Raw genomic sequence first — 21329 nt, 5'->3', positions numbered from 1 at the left:
AGTGGGCGATGTCTAAATCTATTCTAAAACGTTGAGTGATTACCTCTGACCAGAATGCAATTGTTTAGTATGTAGACAAACATTTGAGAATACACGGTGTGAGGGCTGAAAGAGTACAGTATGACAGATTGATTTAAAAATGTCTTTTTTGAAGTTCTAAAGCAAATGTTCCTATGAGAAATTCCCAATTGTTCTAAAAAAGTAATGTTTTATGTTTTTTTTTTTCTCTTTTTATGTTAGTGTGAAGCAGCCTCTTACATGTGTTAAATCCAATCCCTCCAAACGACATAGAGACCGTATGAATGAAGTTCTGGCCAGCTTGGCCAGGGAGATTCCTTTTCCACAGGAGATCGTATCCACGCTGGACAAACTCACCATACTGAGGCTAAGTGTGAGCTACTTGCGGGCCAAAAGTCACTTCAAAAGTAATGAAAAAAATTCTGCAGTTATGTGTCATTGTTGCTTAATTTCTGACTATTAAATTGGTTATGCATTAATCTCTCATGCAGATTATTAAAATATGAAAGATTAGGAGTCCATTTATTATTGTGGAAGGTGACAATACCTGAATTATAATGTATTTGTGGTATTTATTATGTACTGTAGTAGCTTTTAGGGTCACACTTTATTTTGATGGTCTGTTTGTTCCATTGCATCTACATGCCAACTAATTCTCATTAGAATATAATTAGACTATTAAGTTAGGGTTAGTGTAAGTTGACTTGTACTTGTAAAGTGTCTTATGGTCAGTTAAATGTCTGTTGAAGGAACAGTATCAACAGATATTAAGCAGACAGTCTACTAATGCTCAGACTGTGGAGGGCATTTAAGTACAGTGAACTCATTGTCATGTACACGAAACCAGTCATGATTCGTGCTTTATGACATGGCACATTATCCTGCTGGAAGTAGCCATTAGAAGATGGGTACACTGTGGTTATAAAGAGTTGGACATGGTCAGCAACAATATTAAGGTAGGCTGTGGCTTTGAAACAATGCTCAATTGGTACTAATGGGCCCAAAGCATGCCAAGAAATATCTCCCACACCATTACACTACCACCAGCAGCCTGAACCGTTGATACAAGGCATGATGGATCCAGGCTTTCATGTTGTTGATGCCCAATTCTGACCCTACCATCTGAATGTTGCAGCACATATCAAGACTCATCAGACCAGGCAACATTTTTCCAATTTTCTTTTGTCCAATTTTGGTAAGCCTGTGCGAATTATAGCCTATGTTTCCTGTTCTTAGTTGACAGGAGTGACACTCGCTGTGGTCTTCAGCTGCTGTAGCCCATCCGCCTCAGGGTTGGACATGTTGTCCATTCAGAGATACTCTTCTGCACACCTCGGTTGTAATGAGTGGTTAATTGAGTTATTGTTGCTTTTCTATTAGCTCCAACCAGTCTGGCAATTCTCCTCTGGCCTTGGGCATCAACAAGGCATTTGTGCTTACAGAACTGCCGCTCACTGGATTTTTTCTCTTTTTCTGACCATTCTTTGTAACCCTAGACAAGGTTGTGTTAAAATCCCAGTAGATCAGCAGTTTCAGAAATATTCTGACCATCCCGTTTGGCACCAATAACCATGCCATGTTTAAAGTCACTTAAATCACCTTTCTCTCCCATTCTAATGGTCGATTTCAACTAACCTAAATGCATTAAGTTGCATTAACGAGCAGTTAGAGCAGTTGGCCGGTGAGATTGCAATATTTTATGAGGGTCTATTCTACTTTCACTGCAGTACAAACTTTAATTTAAAAACAAAGATGAGTTTAAAATATGGATCCAGCAGAAACTAAAATATAGAGTCTAATAAAACTCAACAGCATCATTCTTTTTCTTTCTTTCTTTCTTTCTTTCTTTCTTTCTTTCTTTCTTTCTTTCATACATTCTTTCTTTCTTTCTTAAGAATATGTGAACGTTGTTGCTGTGCATTCAGTTAATTGTAAAGTGTAACAAAATTAGCCGATAGGGATAGGAATAATTAATTATAGCTATATTTATTATTAATTATACACATTTTTCTATGATCTACAGTACATTATAATATTCTTTTGCATATTTGAATCAGTTATGCAATAACTTGATGTAGCAGAATTAAGTTTACAATTCAAACTAATTTGTCTCGTGAACACTCTTCATTGATTATAAATTCCCATCATGTAATTTTTTTAATGGCCTCAGAAAAAATATTCTATTCTGAATCAGATGCTTAAAGTTTACAGTATGTAGCTTGATTGGAATCATTAAAGTGACTTTGAAGCAAGAGGTCATTATCACAGACTCAACACTTGTATGAAATGTCCACAAAAGCTTTGTTAAGCTAAGGCAATGAACACACAATGATTAAACAAATAAATACAATTAAGCATACATTCAAAAGTAAAGTGTTGAAAACCGACATTTACAGTTCTCGGTATGTGTTGGTTAATTCCAACGCAATCTCATGGCAATTCGTAACTTTTTGATTCAGTGGCTTATTCGTATGCATTTGTACGATCTAATTTGAAAAATTTAGCATGATTTGCTCATCAACCAAAGACGGTTAGGGGTGGGGTTGGGTGCCATTCTTTCCTTTTTGAAATGGTACATTTTCGTACGACTAAACTCGAATTAGCCACTAAACTGACAAAACGTAAAATACTTGCGTTTCATTGTGTGATCAGGCTGGTTAAATCATAGGTTTGTCTATGAATTTAATTCAGCATGAACTAGAAGTTGCTGAGACTTTTATTGCTGTATGTTGATGTACTATCAACTGAAACTGATTATTAAGTAAGGGCTGGGACTTTATATTTGTGCAACATTCCCTCATAGAGAACTAATGTTAGGAGGGGCGTGGCAAAAAAAAAAAATGTGTTTGAAAACTTCACTTGTTAGACTTTGGTTTAGTTTTTTCTGTGGATTAACTTGCACAGATTGACTGTTCAGCTAAAGCAGTGTTTCTCAACCACGTTTCTGGAGGACCACCAACACTGCATGTTTTGGATGTCTCCTTTGTCTGTTAAACCCATTACAGGTTTCAGTTTCTGGTAATGAGCTGATGATCTGAATCAGATGCGTCCAAAACCGCATACTTCCATTCTATATAGTACACTAAAATCAGTATAAGCAGAGTCCGAATTCATAGAATTCAAAAAACAGTATGCAAGAAGTGCCCGGAAGACCTGTTACTTCCGGAAATATTTGGAGTGCATATCTGATGCACGCTACACTATCCCATGATGCAAAACATAATATAACAGTACTGTTGTGAAGGTTATTATATTTTAAACAGCCTGTTTCTGTTTTAATAAATAATGTAATTTATTTAATGTTATAGCCAAGCATAGTTTTCACCATTAGATTTTAGCTTCACATGATCCTTCAGAAATCATACCACAATATGCTGATTTGGTGCTCAAAAAATAAATATATTTTGTTTCTATTAGAATGGATACAACATGTCAGGTGCTTTTAAATGATTTTACCAATTTGAGGCCTTTTGTCCATAATATTAAACTTTTTTTTGTCATCCAGTCAAATGGTAGTAAATCTCTGCCTGTTGTAATTTGAAAATAAAGCAGTAGAAAAGGCAGCACTTAGTTCTAAACACAGAAATTAGCAACATTTTCATTGGTTATATTAACATTTACTTAGATTATATAGAAATTAACAAGGTTATTTATTTATTTATTTATTTATTAGAATTGAGCTGGGACACGCGGTGGCACAGTGGGTAGCAATGTCACCTTACAGCAAAAAGGTTGTCCCCCCCCCACACAGTTAAAGACACGCGATATAGGTAGATTGGGTAAGCTAAATTGTCTGTAGTGTAGGTGTGTAAATGAGTATGGGTGCCTCCCAGTGATGTGTTGCGGCTGGAAGGGCAGTGTAAAACAAATGCTGGATAGGTAGGTGGTGCATTCCGCTGTGGCAACCCCTAGTTAATAAAGGGACTAAGCTGAAAAGAAAATGAATGAATGATTTGCAAGCATTAAATAAGAATTTAAAAATATGTCTGTCCATTGTAATGGACAGTGGGTTTCGATGTTAAACATATCTGTCCATTACAATGTGCAGTCTTTAAAACAATCCCTCAAAATTAATGTAATTTTTTAAAAATGTTGGTATATTGTTTGTGCAGTGTTTTAACCTTATGTCCATTGAAATCAACGAAAGAAATTTTACATTTTCATGTTTTTATTTGGTCTCATTTATGGAATCCTGGACAATTCTGAAACTTTAAACATAATTCAGATCTAAACCACATTAAATTATATTACACTATTATTATTTACTAAAATACAAATTCATTCATTTATTTTCTTTTTGGCTTTATTAATCAGGGTTTGCCACTGTGGAATGAACTGCCAATTTATCCAGCATATGTTTTATGCAGTGGATGCCCTTCCAGCTGCAACCCCTCACTGGGAAACATCCATAGACACTCATTCACACACATACACTATGGGGAATTTAGCTTACCCAATTCACCTATAGCGCATGTTTTTAGACTTGTGGGGGAAAACAGAGCACTCGGAGGAAACCCACGCTGACATGGGGAGAACATGCAAACTTCACTCAGAAACACCAGAGACCTTTTGCTGTGAGGTGATTGTGCTATGCCACCGTGCTGCCCTCTTCCAATTCTTACATTTGAAATAGCCATCTGGTTAACTTTGTAATTCTCTTTTAAGGATAATACAAACTGTGACACCCATATTTTCAAATGTCATTTTGGACAGACAATAGGCAAACTGGGACTTAGCAATGTGAAAGGTGCTTCCACACTAGCATTGCTGAAAAGATGAAATCTCTGTGTGTGTTGGCTCTCTAGTCTGTGGAAAAGCAAACTAGTTTTCCAGTAAAACCCAGTTCTATCACACAATAAAACATATCTATCATATTTATTTATGCTCAGAAAGTTCTACAAATGAACAAGATTTCATTCATTTCAAACCCCCTAAACTCCACGCCAAAATGCGCCTCTCATAAGGGATGAGAAAAGCCTACTTAAATGTACAAATGGGATTGCAAAATGCTGTTAGATTGCATTGGTAAAGCCAACACGGAACCAACTGAACCTGCTTCGTGCTGATGGTAAAGGGAGCTTTGAGAAACAGGCTTACCAGGAGAGAATTTTTTTTTTTTTTGTCTGTTATTAGTTTACCTGTCTGGATGCCAGTGGCTAGGGAAGGTCTGGGTTTGCGTGAGTAACTAAAACACACTCTCTGACCTCTTGACTTTGGTTAACAGAGTTACGAAACTAAAGTGTTTGATAGTCACCGACTTTGGAAGAAAACTTTGACCTGCATTGTATGCTTGCTTGAAAGATTCTGGCGAGGTTTGGCACAAATCAATGTGTGGGGAAATTTACAGCCAAACGCTGCGTGAGAAGAGAACATCAGTTAAGATTATACATTTATGATAGAGCATTTATGATCGTAATGTGACGTGTTCTACTCAATGGACTTGTTTACTCAACTGTAAGTGGAGGCTGTGGGTACTAGATTAGTTTTAGTATAAAGGCCTTAAACTGATACCTAAGGCATGCCATACTTCACTGGCCTTACTTTTGAAAGTTGATCATTATAATGGTAAGTGAGTTACAATACTGTGCAGTCTATAAAATAACCCCTAGAAATTTATATTTAAATGTTGTATTTTAGAGTCTCCCTGTTATTTTTTATTTCTATTTACTTACAGTACTACTCAGGGGTCGGCAACCTTTTTTCAGCAAAGAGCCATTTCTAATTGTTTTGGTATTTTTTTTAAAGAGCTAATGGGTATATACAGTCTCATGCAAAAGTTTGAGCATTCCTCTGTGGCTGCATAATAATGTGCACTTTCTTTATAAGACAAGATCACAGTGAAATGCTGTTCGGTTTTTAAAGTAAGCTAGATAAAGTCATTTTTTTCACACAGAAAGACAGTGTAGCAGTAATTAAATTAAATTAACGCTGAAAAATAGGCTGTGCACACACCTGTAGTCACCGTGCTGACTGATTATGACACAAAAATGGACCTTAACAATCCTAACTCAAGTGCAATCAATCATGAAAAAAGGATATTTAAGACAGTGGATTGCTAGTTGTGCTTCTCTTTACCTAAAAATAGCAACATGGGAACCTCAAAGGAGCATCTTAATGAACTAAAAACTTGGATAATTCATCAATGTGAACCAGGAGAAGGATGCAAAAAGCTGTCACAAATGGTTTAAAGTCTCCACAGAAATATAGTAAGAAAATGGAAGGGCACAGGAACAGTTGTGCAGGAAATATGTGCTAGACTAAGAAAAATAACTGGCAAAGAATGGTTAAAATGGTCACAGACAAACCACAGACCACCTCTAAAGAGCTCCAGGAAAATCTTGCTGCTAACAATGTCACTGTACATCATTCCACAGTCTTGTGCACTCTTCACAAAGAACAGCTCAGTGGAAGGTGATACAGAAGAAAACATTTCTGCATCCTGCTAACAATAGGAGTTGTTTGAGTTATGCAAGGGTTTACCTGAACAAGCTTGAATTTCTTTTGGAAAAAACATACTGTGGAAACATGCCGCAACCATAGGCCCTATGCATAGTGGATAAAGAACATCATATCCAAGAGAAAAAACTTGCACCCTACTGTAAAATATGATTGAGGGTCCATCATGCTGTGCGGATGTGTGGCAAGCACAAGTACTGGAAATCTAGTCAGAGTTAAAGGTCTCATGGATTCCACGCAGTGTAAGCAAATTCAAAATTTTAGAATCTAGAAAAATTAAAAGGAATTAGTCAAGAGGCTAAAGTTATGGCAGGGTTGGATATTTTAGCAGGACAATGATCCAAAGCACAGTTCCAGATCTACTAAGGAATTCATGCTCAGACATGATACAATGTTCTAGATCGGCCATCCCAGTCCCCAGACTTGCACATCATTAAAAAACGATGGATTAATTTAAAAAGGGCCGTTTTCATTCTTTACACCTGACTGAACTGGAGAAATTTTGCAAGGAAGAATGGACCAGGCTGTTATTTGAGCAAAAGGTGGCTCTACAAAAGATTGATGTCATTATCAATTTCTGAAGCAATGATACATTTTTGCTTAAAGAGCTTAAAGAGCATTGCATCTATTGAGTTAATAAATCTAATGTCAGAACTGAAATGCTGCTTTTTCCCTAGGGTATAAAATATAGCCAAATTAAATTGCTGATTTGAAAGGCCAGCAGGCTATGGCTTGCACTTATGAAAATTGTCAGGGGTAGCCAAACTATATTTAGTTTTAGCTTTTCTGTGAATCATCTTGCTTTAATGCTTGCTTCATTTCCTTTGCAGTAACGCTGAACTCAAAGAGCTCCAGCCAACAAGCAAATAACACTAAACAGGCTCAGGAGCTGCCAGAGGGGGAATTTTTGCTACAGGTGAGCTCAGATGTTTGTTGAAAACATTTACATTTGCAAAATAATCAAAAGCAAAATACACTCAATTAAAAAAGAAACATAATAGCAGATGCATTGAGAGATCTTAAATGGATAGTTCACACAAAAATAGAAATCAATTAATCCATAGGTCTCAAACTGGATTCATGGAGAGTCGAAGCTCTGCACAGTTTTGCTCCAACCCTAATCAAACACAGGTGACGCTAAACTATGCAAAGCTGCGACCCTCCAGGAATTTAGTTTGAGACCATTGAATTAATCATTCTCTACATCACAGGTGTCAAATCCTTTTCCTGAAGTCACACTGGACTTTTCTTCCTATAGACTTTCATTTATACGAACGCGAAGGTGTCTGGCAATGCAAGGTCATGCGTCAAGTTTCGCAGATCAATGCGTTGGAAAGTTCAAGCTTGGTGAGCACTGACCTGCGTGGGACCAATCAAGGATCAAACATGACCTCTCTGGACAGAAATTTAAAATATGGTCCAATCATTGCTTTTTAACCATCTTGTTTAATCCCACCCCTTTTTGCAGCGTCGTACAACATAATTTGACACGCTCAAACTCTAGGGCAGGGCTATTCAATTGGCGGCCCGCGGGCTGAAACCGGCCCCCGAGGCACTTTGTTCCCGGCCCTCTAAACAGTGTGACCAAGACATCAAAAATAAATTTAGTTCAGTCAACAAACGGCCGATATGGTTATAAAGTGACGTGCGTCTCTGTTCAATAACAGCACGAGCTGCAGTTAAAGGCTGCACAGAGCATGAGTCATCATAAGCGAGTGGTGCGGGTAGCCGAAAACATGTTTGTAGAAAAGGCTATTTGTACAATGCACTGATATCGTTAATAGGTATGCAACGATTAGCCGATTTCACTATTAAATGTGCTTTTAATTCGTCACAGTTTATTAATCGTAAAGTCTTCTCTAAGCCGCATTTCTGTTGCACGGAGCGAAACGAAACCGCTGCAAAATGCCAAGTTGCCTGTGGGCTAGTTTTAAGTTTGAAGTACACTGAGGCTAATACGCACGCACACAGGATTAACTATAACAGCGGCCATTCCCATATCACGTCTTTTCCGCTTGCAAGTTTGTTATTTCTAATGTAAGAATATATGACAATATGCAGGCGCCAGCAGAGCGACGTGCTTGCGTCTTTCTGGGTGCACGCAGTAGAAAACATCCCACGGTGAGAGTTGTGCGTGCCTTTCAGTGCATTGTAAACAAAAGATATGTTAGACAAATTATTATTAAAATGTAAAAAAAAGTCTATTGTACAATGCAGTAATATTATGTAGCTTCAAAATACAATATATTAACATTTAAATGTAGAAGAAGCCAACATGGGTGTCTTAAGGAGCAAAAATATACAGCATATGGGCTCTTATATGCTGTTGTGTCATCACTCATATAGCAAGTCATATCTCTCCGGCCCTTCGTTTGGGATGCTTTTCATGAACCGGCCCCCATGACAAACTAATTGAATATCCCTGCTCTAGGGTGACCGCAGCTTTAGCTGTAGGTTTCAAACAAGCCTCAAGAACACAATTTGTTTAATTAGGTGTGTTTAATTGGAGTTAAGGAAAAACTGTGCAGAGCTGTGGCCCTCCTGGAACTGGATTTGACACTTGTCTACTTGCTCCAAACCTGTTTGAGCTGCTTCTTCTGTTGAACAATAATTGTGACCCTGGACCACAAAAACAAAAGTTTACATTTTTTGAAATGGACATTTAAATGTCCTGAAATCTGAATAAATGACCTTTCCATTGATGTATGTTTTTATGATAGGATAGTGTTTGACAAAGATAAAACTTTAAGATGAAAATCTGAGGGTTAAAAAAATCTAAATACTAAGAAATTGCCTAGCAATGCACATTACCAAAATGTGATGTAAAAGAAAAGAAAAATCTATTATTTTGCTCCTTAAAATGTATTTTTGACCATTGCCAGAAATATACCTGTGCAATAAATGCAAATTTAAACCTCCCCGCCCCGCCCACAAACACTGTAGAAAGAAAAAAAGGAAGACAAACACTGTAGCAAGTCGCATAGACGCTGTGCTCTGAAGTGTGAGGGAAAGTGTTATTGTGTTATTTTCTCCACCCAAACGTGAGGCTGTGAAGAGTCAGTGGTTGAAGTTTATTTTTGCAAAAATACCTCATTATTATAGCCGATCCTTGTGCTGTGTTCCTGTCATTTTTCTGATGGGTGCTTTAGCAATCTACACGTTTACAGCGGGGGATTCAACAGCCGTTTGTTAAAGGAAAGGTCCCAAAAAAAAAAACAGAAAAAAAAAATTTATGTAAGGAACTTTTACTTGTAACAGCTTGCACTGTTTCTGGTTAATTCTTTATATTCTCATATCACGTCTAAAGCCACATTGAAAACGAGACGTGTCCACTTTGTTTACGGATTTATGTTTGTGAGCTCGCGTTCCACTGCTGTTTGTCATTGCTATTGCCATTGTCAGCTGTTCCTATACACATGCGGCAGTCAAGTTTCAAAATAGTTCAGCTTTTGCCAATGCGTGGATTAATAAGGAATGTACGTAATTTATTTATTTTTTTTTACCTATTATTAAGAATAGAGCAATATGCTGGAGTTTAAGCCATGGTGGGCATTTTTCTCTGTCTTGTGCTGAACACAATTTACCAGTCTCAACAGACTGGGTCATCGGACCAATCAGTGCAGATTATCATTGCGCTAAGGAGAGGTTCGACAAATGAATCACTGACAAACGACGTTCGACAAACGAATCATATCGGAGTCGTTGGGATAATTAGGTAAAAATAAATGCATATTATAAGACAATAAAAGTGTTTTTTGACCTTGCATATCAGACTGTTGCTGGAAACCCCCAAAACCGAAATATGACCTTTTTAAATGCATAATAGGTTATTTTTTTTGTTTTTATTATGCCAATGGCTGCTGGTTTCCATCATTATTCAGAATACCTTTTTTTTGTGTTTAACATAGGAAATAATATAAAATATTGGAACTACCTAGGGGTGAGTAAATGGTGAAGAAATGTAAATTTTTGCTTAAACTATCTCATTAAAACACTTCTTTCTTTGCTTCCTTTTCTTAAATAGGCTTTAAATGGCTTTTTGTTGGTGGTGACCTCCAGTGGGACAGTCTTCTACGTTTCTTCCAACATTGAGGACTACTTGGGGTTCCATCAGGTTTGTACTGGTTTGTGTATGCTTTGAGCACATACTGTAATGGTGAAAAAGTGGTAATAATTGTCTACAGGGGTTAATGTTAACCAAAACTATCTGGAATTAAATTAGTTAAAATATATATAATAATTAATTGTTAATGTTTGAGATTTTAGACTTTTGTTTCATTATGGCCAGTGTAGGGGAAAGTTACTTTTGAAAGTAATGCACTACAATATTAAGTTACTCCCCAAAAAAGTGACTAGTTGTGTTACTCAGGCACTTTTTATGGTAAGTAATGCATTGCTACTTTTGAGTTATTGCTTAACATTTTCTTACCTGGCTGAGACTTGATCTCTTTCAGAACTTGCAGAGTTTTTTTTTCCCTATTTTTTATTTTTTTTAATTGAGGAGCTTTGCAATTAACAATGTACCATATAACCTACACCTTCATTAACCTTTAAAGAAACAAATAAAAAAATATTCTCACATTGTTGCTTTTCAAAACTTTTAAACGGGATTAAAAGTAATGTTTATTTAAAATAGGTCCCATTTAATGTTGCATTTACATATTTAAACTTAACATTTACAATAAAAATAAAGTGTGCACAATGTGATCATTAATGGTGAAAAGAGTACTGAAAACTATTTAAATAAAATACTTAAATAAAATAGAATACTTAAATAAAAGTACCATTACTTGCCTGAAAATGTAGGGCATGTAGAGTAAAAGTATCTGTTTTACTCAAAGTATGAGTAGACCTTTTAAAAGTGCTCAAAAGTAGTGAGTAGTGGGTGTTACGCTGCACTTACATGTAATTGGTAGATGTGTGTAAACGTAACATTCTGTAATTCATTTAGTTAATGCCCAGCAGGCACACAATGTCATAAGACGTTAATATTAGGTTGGATTTTTTTCGTGACGTCAGGTGACCAAAATTTAAGTCTAGCCAATAAGGACGTCAAACAATGTTGATATTTGGTTGATTTTGGACTGTGTTAAAAAGGGACCAAAATCCAATGTCGAGCCAACATTTTAAACCAATGTCATATTGATGTCAAATACTGACATTATTCATCAGGTATGGGAACCAAAATCTAACATCTGATAGACATCATAGTGGTATTGGCCACACAACATCAATCTGTAACATCATTAGACACTGATATTTGGTTGATTTTAGGTTGGATGTTGGACACTGGCACATTCTAATGTCAACCTGATTTTCATTTCTAAACAAAATGCAACCTCCTACGGTGTTGGGGTACAACATCAATCTGACATTATGTTGACATCTTGTGCTTGCTGGGTGTTTAAGGCCATTTCGGTCATCATACAGTACATCCCTCATCTTCTCATCAGTGACATGCATCTAAACAATCTCTGGGTCATTGTGTGTAAAGATTTTGGACATCTTCTTGAACACTTTTAATGCTTCCAAACAGTTTTCTGTACGTCTTGAGGTCATTCATTATGATGCCGTTTACCCTCTATGTGCAATTTGATTGTACAGGAATCACAGGACTGACAGGAAATAGTAAAGTAGTGACAGCAGGTTGAAGGAAAGTAGTGGAGTAAATGTAGACACTGCTCTAACAATGTAAAATTTTTATTTCTTTAAGCATTATGCACCCCATTTGGTAGACTGTTACATTTATGCCCCTTAATTTTGTGAAATTCCAGTGAAATTGTGTGACTTTCTACACAAAAACAATTATAAAAGCACTTTCTCACTTGTGAACAGATGCTAACTTTAACTGAAATGTTTGGGTGACAAACAAAGCAAGCTCTGAAGAATTTACATAAAATAGCCTGATAATCAAGACATTTACCATATTTTTACTTCAACAGTTTCATAATTCAGTTTCCTTAATTTAATCTGGTATAGTTTCTAACTGTATTGAGCAATGGATATGTTTGTTTTGCAGTCGGATGTCATTCATCAGAGTGTGTATGAACTCATTCATACTGAAGACCGGCATGAGTTTCAGAGACAGCTCCACTGGGCCCTCAACCCTGGCTTTACCCCAGTCTCTAGACAGCTTGTGCAAGGTAGAAAATAACTAAATATCTCTTCAGACAGACCTGATCAGACCTAACCATTGTGTTTTGACAAATGAATGATTCTGTGCCCATTCCATCAACTCAAAGTATAGAAGAAGACAAATTGCAGATATGTTTGCAAGCAAAGTTTGCTTGAGTTCCAAAACATGATTTTAAGTGACCCTTTTATGTTATATTGGTTTTTATATGAGCTTTCTACAATAGTATGCATCTTAATAAACAAAAAAACTTTTATTTTTTAATAATATTTCATATTTCTTAATTTCTCGAAAATAATCCCTGTCTTGAATATATATTTATATACCAACACAATAGATTTGATATGAAAGGAACAAGATGTGCTTTAACTGCAGACTGTCAGCTTTAATCCATCATCATTGCATAATTTACACACTGCTTAAAACCACACGAGGGAGAGTAAGTGATGGAGCAATTTCTCATTTTTGGGTGAACAATCTCTTTAAGATAATAAAATGATGAATTAAGCAATGTAAATGTCCAAATTATAAAACGAGATGAATAATACAAAAACAATTGCAGTTGTTCACAGAAGGAATTTATTTATTTTTATTCTATATCTATACAGTTGTGTTAGAACACTTTATTTGCTTCTCCAAATGTTTATGACTTTTATAGGCAGTGATCAAAGACTGAGCCAGTTTGCCTTGGTTTCAGATTGGGCATTTTACTCTCAACCAAAGCTGGATCAGTTTTTATTAGAAATCTAACACTTGGCATTGTTGAAACTGTATACACATGACAGCTCTGCCAGACAGTACACACATACAAAGCAGATCCAGCCATCACCAAGGACACCAATCAGGTCCAATGAGTCACATGAACACTAACACTTTGGTGGCTATATTTCTTTCACTGAAGCAATGTTTTACATTATGTTTTATAATATACAAATGTAAGTTTAAATGTACTTGTTTTGTTTTTGTCAAGCTTCCCCTGATGCATCAAGGACGTGCTACAGTCCAGAGCAGTTGTCACTAGAGAACTCTACTTGTCTGGAACGTAACTTTATTTGCAGGTTGAGATGTCTGTTGGACAGCACTTCTGGTTTTCTTGTAAGTTAATAAAGTATCATAAATAATAACAATAGAAATAAAAATAATAGACAAATTCAACATTTGTAACACCCGTTTAAAATTGTTTACTGTAAGATACACTATATTTTAAAAAGGTTTTGGAACACTTCTCCAAATCACTGAATTCAGGTGTTCAAGTCACTTGCATGCACACAGGTTCTACAAACATTTGTGAAAGTATGGGTCACTCTAAAGCCTGGTTTATACTTTTGCGTTGAGTGATCGGCGTGACCCATGGTGCATGCCTTGCACTTTGCCATGCATTTATACTTCTGTGCGCTGTTTGTGTTGCTTTGCAATAACACGTCCAGAACACAAGCTGGCAGTAGGTTTTTGTTCCTCTCTGTCGAATTTCTATGCTGGTATTTACTTTATTCTGAACGCTATGCACAAGTTGCTCATTTTGAGGCAGGAACCGGTGGACGTGCAACAACTTTAATCATTGGGTAAACACAAAACAAAACTTTCCCTCTGGAGCTCCCTCATGGGACTCCAACTTTGTAAACACTCACTCCAATGGGTTTGTGCGGCTCTCTGTCCCGCCTACACTCGTCAGCGATACCGAGTTGACCATTCAAAGAGTTTGCGATATGCGTCGTTGCGATGTGTAGTTAAATTTTTTGAGAGGTGCCCGTCGGCGAGGGCCAAGGCAAAGGATATGCGACCGGAGCATGACAGGTGGCAACCTGTACGATGTCTTTAAGTAAACCATGCTACCAGTGGACTCTTGATATAGTGTGGAGAAACTTTCATAGAGTGTGCATGGTGTGCATAGAGTCCCGACTTACAGCTGATTGAACATATTTTGGATGAATTAGAGCAGAGACAGTGAGCCAGCTTGACAGGAATGTAGCAAATAAGAGAAAAAGGGTGACAGTGCATGGGGCCCTGGCAGTTTAGGGGGTAACACTTTATTTTGATGGTCCATTTGAGTATTAGTAGACTATCTGCTTAATATATGTTGATACTGCTGCTAAACTGACATTTAACTGACTATAGGGACTTGGCAAGTACATGTCAACTTACATTAACCCTCCCTAACCCCAACCTAATAGTTTATTTATAATCTAATGAGAATTAGTTGGCATGTAGATGCAATGTAACCTAAATTTAACAAACAGACCATCAAAATAAAGTGTGACCATTTAGAAGCCCAGCGAAGCCGTCACCCCCATCCCCCACTCATGCCATTCTCATCTAGCATAAATGCCGGACTTCATAAATGCACTTTTTAGAAGAGTTGTCAAAAATTGCCACCCTCCTAAACCTTGTGGAAAGCCTTCGCAGAATTGTTGAAGTTGTTATACCTGTAAATTGGTGGGTTAACTCGATATTAAACCCTACAGATTTATACTGCCATTAAAGTTCATGTGCATGTAAAGGCAGATGTTCATTCATGCATTCATTTTCTTTTTCGGCTTAGTCCCTTTATTAATCAGGGGTTGCCACAGCAGAATGAACCGCCAATTTATCCAGCATATATTTTTATCCAGCGGATGCTCTTCCAGCCGTAACTCATTTCTGGGAAATAAAAGCAGATGTCCCAATACATTTAGCAATATAGAGTATTTTACTGATAAACCCTGTTGATTTCTTTAGGTATCATAAGACTTTTTTTTTTTTCAAATAGTTAAAGAATGTAACAGTCCTATGTAATTTATGCTATCCAAATAATGGTTAACTTTTAAGTAATTATCCATTTCACCTTAAAGTTTTCAAGTCGCAGGTCAGTATAACAAATTTAACATCGTAACATATCTTGAAATTGTTTGACATAGCGAGGGGTTTCTCAAATAATAAAATATGAATATGTCAGCATTGTTTGAATCAATATTAGCATGCTCTACTGTGGTAAGACTACAATAGTGCATCTTTTATCATTTTAAGATTATATTTACGCCAGTTCTTTTCTTATTTATTTCACATAAGGTTTATGACTCCCGCAAATGTTGTACCTTTGTTTGTAACCAGGATGTAGATCAAATTATACATTAATATGGAGGACATTAAATGTTAGTTACTTTTTAAAGTAGCAATCATGTAGCAAAAATGGCTTTTAAACTTATTGTACTAAACTTATGTACATCAAACATTACTTCTTAATAAAAATAAATCTCGCATTGTTTCTTGATATTAGGTTCATCTAGATGCACAAGTGTCAAACTCAGCTCCAGGAAAGCCGCAGCTTTGCACAGTTTAATTTCAACTCTAATTAAACACACCTGATCATATTAATTGAGTCCTTCAGGCTTATTTGAAACCTACTGGCAAGTGTGTTAAAACAGGGTTGGAGCTAAACTGTGTAGAGCTGCGGCCCTTCAGGAGTTTGACACCCCTGAGTTAGAGAGTCATATAGGAAGACTTAATATTATATCCCGAGAAATCCCAGATAAAATTGCATATTTTGTTTTAGTTTTTAGGTAAGATTTACATTTGTGACTCTGGACCACAAAAACCTTCAGAGTTTTGGAGATTGAAATTTACACATCACCTGAATTTTTAATAAATAAGCATTCCATTAATGTGTATTTTTTTTTTTTAATGATGGCATAATTTGTGCCAGAGAAAATCTTCAATCTGATCTGAGGGTTCAAGTAAATCAAATTTGAGAAAATTGCCTTTAAAGATGTCTAAATAAAGTGTAATGCACAATACTAATTAAAACAGTATGACATTTATAAAATATATTCAAGTAACATGATCTTTCCTTAGTATAATAATGATTTTTTAGCATGAAAGAGAAAACAAATTTAACCCTTACAAGGTATTTTTGACTATTGCTAGAGACAGTATATACATTGTGCAACGTAAGACTGATTTTATATGGTCGAGGGTCACGTATGTTTAAATGGGTTAAACGAATGGCTTGTATTTTTATAGGCCGTGAACTTCCAGGGCCGTTTGAAGTTCTTGTATGGGCAGAATGAGAGTACAGCAGATGGCAAACGCATCCCGCCTCAGCTGGCCCTGTTTGCCCTGGCCTGCCCTCTACAGCCACCTTCCATACTGGAGATACGCACGAAGAACTTAATGTTCAAAACCAAGTATAAACTGGATTTCACACCTATTGCGTGTGACACAAAGTAAGAAATCAGCTAAGTATCCATCAATGATGTGTCTCAATTGTTTAGTTTTTATTGTACACTCAAAAACTGGTGTTTGCTGTTTGTTCAGTCTACTTATTTAAACTGAGCTGAAACAACTCAGGTAATGTTTTCCTGTGGGTGGCAACTCAATTGTTTTGAAATCAGTTGGATTTTTTCTTCAGTGTTTGGACTTCTAACAGAAATTTAAATCACATTGAACTGAACTAAACTGAACTCTGAAAACTGGACTGACAGTTTTAATTGACTAGAACTTCAATGTTAAGCTGCTTTGACAGAATGTACATTGTAAAAACGCTATAGAAATAAACGTTAGTTATTAGTTATTTTTTTCAATCCACTTAAATTTGAAAAAAAATTAATAAGGTCATTTAATTTCTTTATATTCTTCATATGCAAATCGATTGCATGGAACCCAGCATTTTTTTTACAGTGTACTTTCGTTATTTAAATTTTATAATTACTTTATATTTTAGGGTTTTTCTCTTCATAAAATAGCTGGCTTCTAATTTGATGCAGTTTCCTGCTTTGCACTCGTACAATAAGAAAATTGTATCAATCAAAGCCATATGTTTGTTTGTTTTTTGTTTCCCGCAGTTGGAATTTTGTTCTTGGCTACACAGAGGCAGAGCTCTGTAATAGTGGTTCAGGCTATCAGTTCATCCATGCAGCTGACATGATGTACTGTGCTGAGGGCCACATGCGGAGTAAGACTCCCTTTCATCACATACAGACAAAGAAAATACTAGGGGTGTGAAACTACACTGGTCTCAAGTTTCGGTTTGGTTACATTTACCATGCCATCGATTTGGTTTAATTTGATGTCTTGGTGCATCACGGTGCATTGGCGATGCTTTCCATCAAGAATTAGATTTTTTTCTTCACAGCACAATAATTAAAAAAAAAATTTAAATCTATAAATATATTAATATTTATATACTATTTGTAATACAAGTTTGTCCTTTATTACAAGCAGCAAGATATTTGAAATGTACCTTTAATTTGACCTGTTTAAAGAAAACACTCTTTCTGAACGTATCAAACTAATTCCTACACATGCACAGAAGACAGCATGAGCATTTATAGCAAATAAACTAATGTAATTATTATCCTGCTTGCTTTTTGAGCGCTGTCAAACGAGGTCTTGCACCCCTGATTGGTGATTATCTTCACCCAATCAACAGAAAGGGCTGCGATCGGCTTTAGAAATAAAAGCGCTGATCACCGCTGAGTGACGCAGGAAAAACAGCCGCGGTTTCATTCTGTATGCGCATAATACGCGGTTATCACAGATAATCCATAATAGACACAGTGGAGAAAACTTGCACCTCATGTGCGCTCGTGTCTGGATCCACAAGTATCGCTTAAACAGCCAGGAGGAAAGGAAAAGTTACCTCACAAATGCGCCAGCGGGTAAAATGTCTAAAGTGAGAGAGAGAGAGAGAGAGGCAGAGATTGAGTTTTACAGCGGCTCGTGTGCTGTCCCTTCTTTAGTGTCAGTAAAATACTTTCCAACAAACTCACAAGCAGGTAAACTGTGCATAACTATCTACCTTATAAGTAGTAGGATTGTTTTATTTAGTCGCCCTCGCCTCCTTCGCCATAGTATTCTCCTGCGACATCGCGCAAAGGAGATAAATGGCATCAGCACGTAATAACCGGTTATGATTATTACTGAACCGATATCGAATTGTCCTCATCTGCATCGCGGTGCACTGAAGAAACAATAAATTTTGACACCCCTAGAAAATACACTCACTCATTCATTTTCTCAAATAATGCACAATAATATACATTTTAGTGCTTAAATGTGGTTGCTTGTTTTGCAAGAAACATTGATAAATACAAATACTGTATAGATTTAAAGAGACAGTTCATGCAAAAAATAAAAAATAAATAAATACTCACCCTTAAGAGCTCTGTCATTCATAATGATTACAAGACTAGTTAATTTTATTTTAATAATTTCACAATTTCTCTCCCCTGCAGTGATGAGGACCGGTGAAACTGGGTTGACTGTTTTCAGACTGTTGACTAAACAGAACCGCTGGGTTTGGGTTCAGTCCAACGGCAAACTTGTCTACAAAAATGGGCAACCAGATTGCATCATCACCTCTCACAGAGTCATAACGTATGCACTTATTTTTGTCTTTGCTATTTATTTGGGTTTTTTTTTTATATTGAACAACCTGCAAACATTTTATTCTGTTTAATTATTAGAAATTTAACAGAATAACAACCTTTGGCAGCCTAGCCAGCGCTTGTGCTTAGTATTGTTGTGCAGGGCGGAAGTGGCTTGGCCTGCAGCAGTGTGGGCTCTAGCCATGAGAGCTACAATATCAAAATCCACATACCTTGGTTGGGGGTCTCGGCATGGAGCCCATCTCAGTGGGGAGCCCACCACCTGGGGAATGGCCTCATATCTGCTGTCGCATGAGCACAAGGATCAGGTAGAGAAAAGCACCCTCCATACCTGCAATAGCTCCTGTACCCCTGGCAAGCAGGGAATGGGGGAGCTGGGAGAATTTACTTTGTTACCCCCACATTGCACTGCTCTAGTTGGTCCCATGGCTGGACCAGCGGTGGTGATGCCTCCGGACCCCCCTGTTGAAGCAGCCTTGCAAACAACAGCTGTCATGCCTGACTCCTGACTCTTGATCCGTGACCACGCTTTGCACATTGGAGGGTGATAGCTGGCCCGATCTGTCTTCTAAACATGACAGCTTGCACTCCAATGCTGCGATGGGCATCTGATGTTTGGTGCCATCAAGTGAAAGTGTGGCCTTAAAACTTGGATAAGGTATACTGTTGAGGAGTGGCGTGGTCCTCGAGCCCAGAGGCTATATGTAAGCCCCCCATTGCAATCGTCAGATCTAATTGCTTACCGTTTTAAAAGGAACAACAGGGATGGTATGCACTTACCATATATGAACTAGTATATGAACTCGCATATATGGACCCCCAGACATGTGATGCAGTACTCGTGCCCATCATCCAGAGAGAGGAACCACCACATCCAGAAAAGCAGTCAGAACAAAATCTTGAAAAAGACGTGTTGTCTAATGTTGTTGCTCTCTTAGGGAAATGTGCTCTTTTTGGACTGCTCTTTTAGAAGTACCCAGTGAAACACAAAGGGCAAAACACCAAGCTTGAAGGCTGCTGTCTGCATCATCACCCGCACTGGATACATTCAATTCATAATTTCTATAGTGTTTTTACAATGTAGATTGTGTCAACGCACCTTAAGGTAGTAGTTCTAGTAAATTGAAGCTGTTGTCAGTCTAGTTTTCAGAGATGAAGTTTAGTTTAGTTCAGTTCAGTGTGGTAAAATTTTCACTGCTGAAAGATCACTGAAGAGTAAATTCATTGATGTGCAGTTCCACAAGTCCCAACCAAGCAAGCCAATGGCGACAGTGGTGAGGAACAAACTTCACCAATTGACAAATGTGAAGGAAAAAAAAACCTTGAGAGAAACCAGGCTCAGTTGGGCACAATCAGTTCTCCTCTAGCCAAAATTCTTGTGCGGAGCTGCAGTCTAGGCATCGGAGAACACTGGCCCTTCATCGGGGAGAAGCTGCAGGTGTGAGTAGGTCACCTGCAGGTGATTAGGCTGGCCCATGGCATCAATGTGAAGACTCGTCTTTCACTGAGCTTTCAGGAATCAGTCACATGCTCTCCGCTCCTCCATGACTGCCACAGCATTGGCTCAGGATACAGCCTGGTCCAGAATTATGGATGCCTTTCTTTACAGGTCTTGGATCAGATCAGTGGCGCTGCATAGTCTCTAGGGGCCTCAGGATGAGCATCCCCAGGTGAAAATAGAGAATAAAGAAATTAATTAGCGTAGCTGCTGTTCATAGTGTATTTAAACAAGATGCAAAATATAAATGAAAATGGCAGTTATATAAACAAACATGGAAACAAACATGTAAAGCATATGAGTATTTCTAACAAAATGTCTGGTGCATTAAGAGGGGAAGAATGTGTCCTACTGGTTGTTGTGGAGCACATTCATGCATTATACCGCTATGTGATGCATTGTGTTTATGCTTTACTAAAAACATGTCTTTAATCTAGGTTTGAACTGAGAGAGAGTGTGTGAGCCTCAGACATTATCAGGAAGGCTATTCCAGAGTTTAAGAGCCATAATTGAGAAGACTCGACCTCCTTTACTCTACTTTGCTATTCTAGGTAGTGTTGGGCGATGTTGACTAATTTGGCATCGCACAATGTCGTCATTAAGTATCAATGAATTAATAACGAATTAATTAATTGTAGCCTAGCATTCTTACTACATGACCCACATGGTCTTTGCTTTACCCATAACCAAACCATAAATAAATAAAGTTACACACAAATGACCACCTGTCAAACACTTTTTTTTTTTTCCACGGGACTAGGCACAGAGATCCGTGTCATTCTAATTGCTTTTTCCCACAGCTGGTGGAGGAGACAAGAGTTCGTCTGGAGTTCACTGTAATTTAATTGTGATTGATGATAAC

At 37.3% G+C, this 21329-nt stretch overlaps 1 protein-coding gene across 7 annotated transcripts in view; it reads left to right on the top strand.

Annotated features, from left to right (window-relative positions):
* ahr1a (aryl hydrocarbon receptor 1a) overlaps window positions 1-21329 on the top strand; it is a 76964-nt gene that overhangs the window by 48911 nt on the left and 6724 nt on the right. For 2 of the 7 annotated variants that reach the window (XM_087285069.1, XM_087285068.1), the window contains 9 exons: window positions 241-425; window positions 7305-7390; window positions 10383-10414; window positions 10499-10588; window positions 12494-12617; window positions 13578-13702; window positions 16604-16806; window positions 17425-17534; window positions 18817-18958. In XM_087285069.1, the coding sequence (XP_087141195.1) occupies window positions 16754-16806; window positions 17425-17534; window positions 18817-18958 (305 nt within the window). In that variant the 5' untranslated portion in view covers window positions 241-425; window positions 7305-7390; window positions 10383-10414; ... (2 more) ...; window positions 13578-13702; window positions 16604-16753. 7 annotated transcript variants of the gene reach the window in all.

The sequence above is a fragment of the Danio rerio genome, chromosome 16 (assembly GCF_052040795.2).
Source record: "Danio rerio strain M-AB ecotype USA chromosome 16, GRCz13ab, whole genome shotgun sequence".
In the NCBI taxonomy this organism is placed as follows: domain Eukaryota; kingdom Metazoa; phylum Chordata; class Actinopteri; order Cypriniformes; family Danionidae; genus Danio; species Danio rerio.
This window is presented reverse-complemented; position numbering and strand designations above follow the sequence as displayed.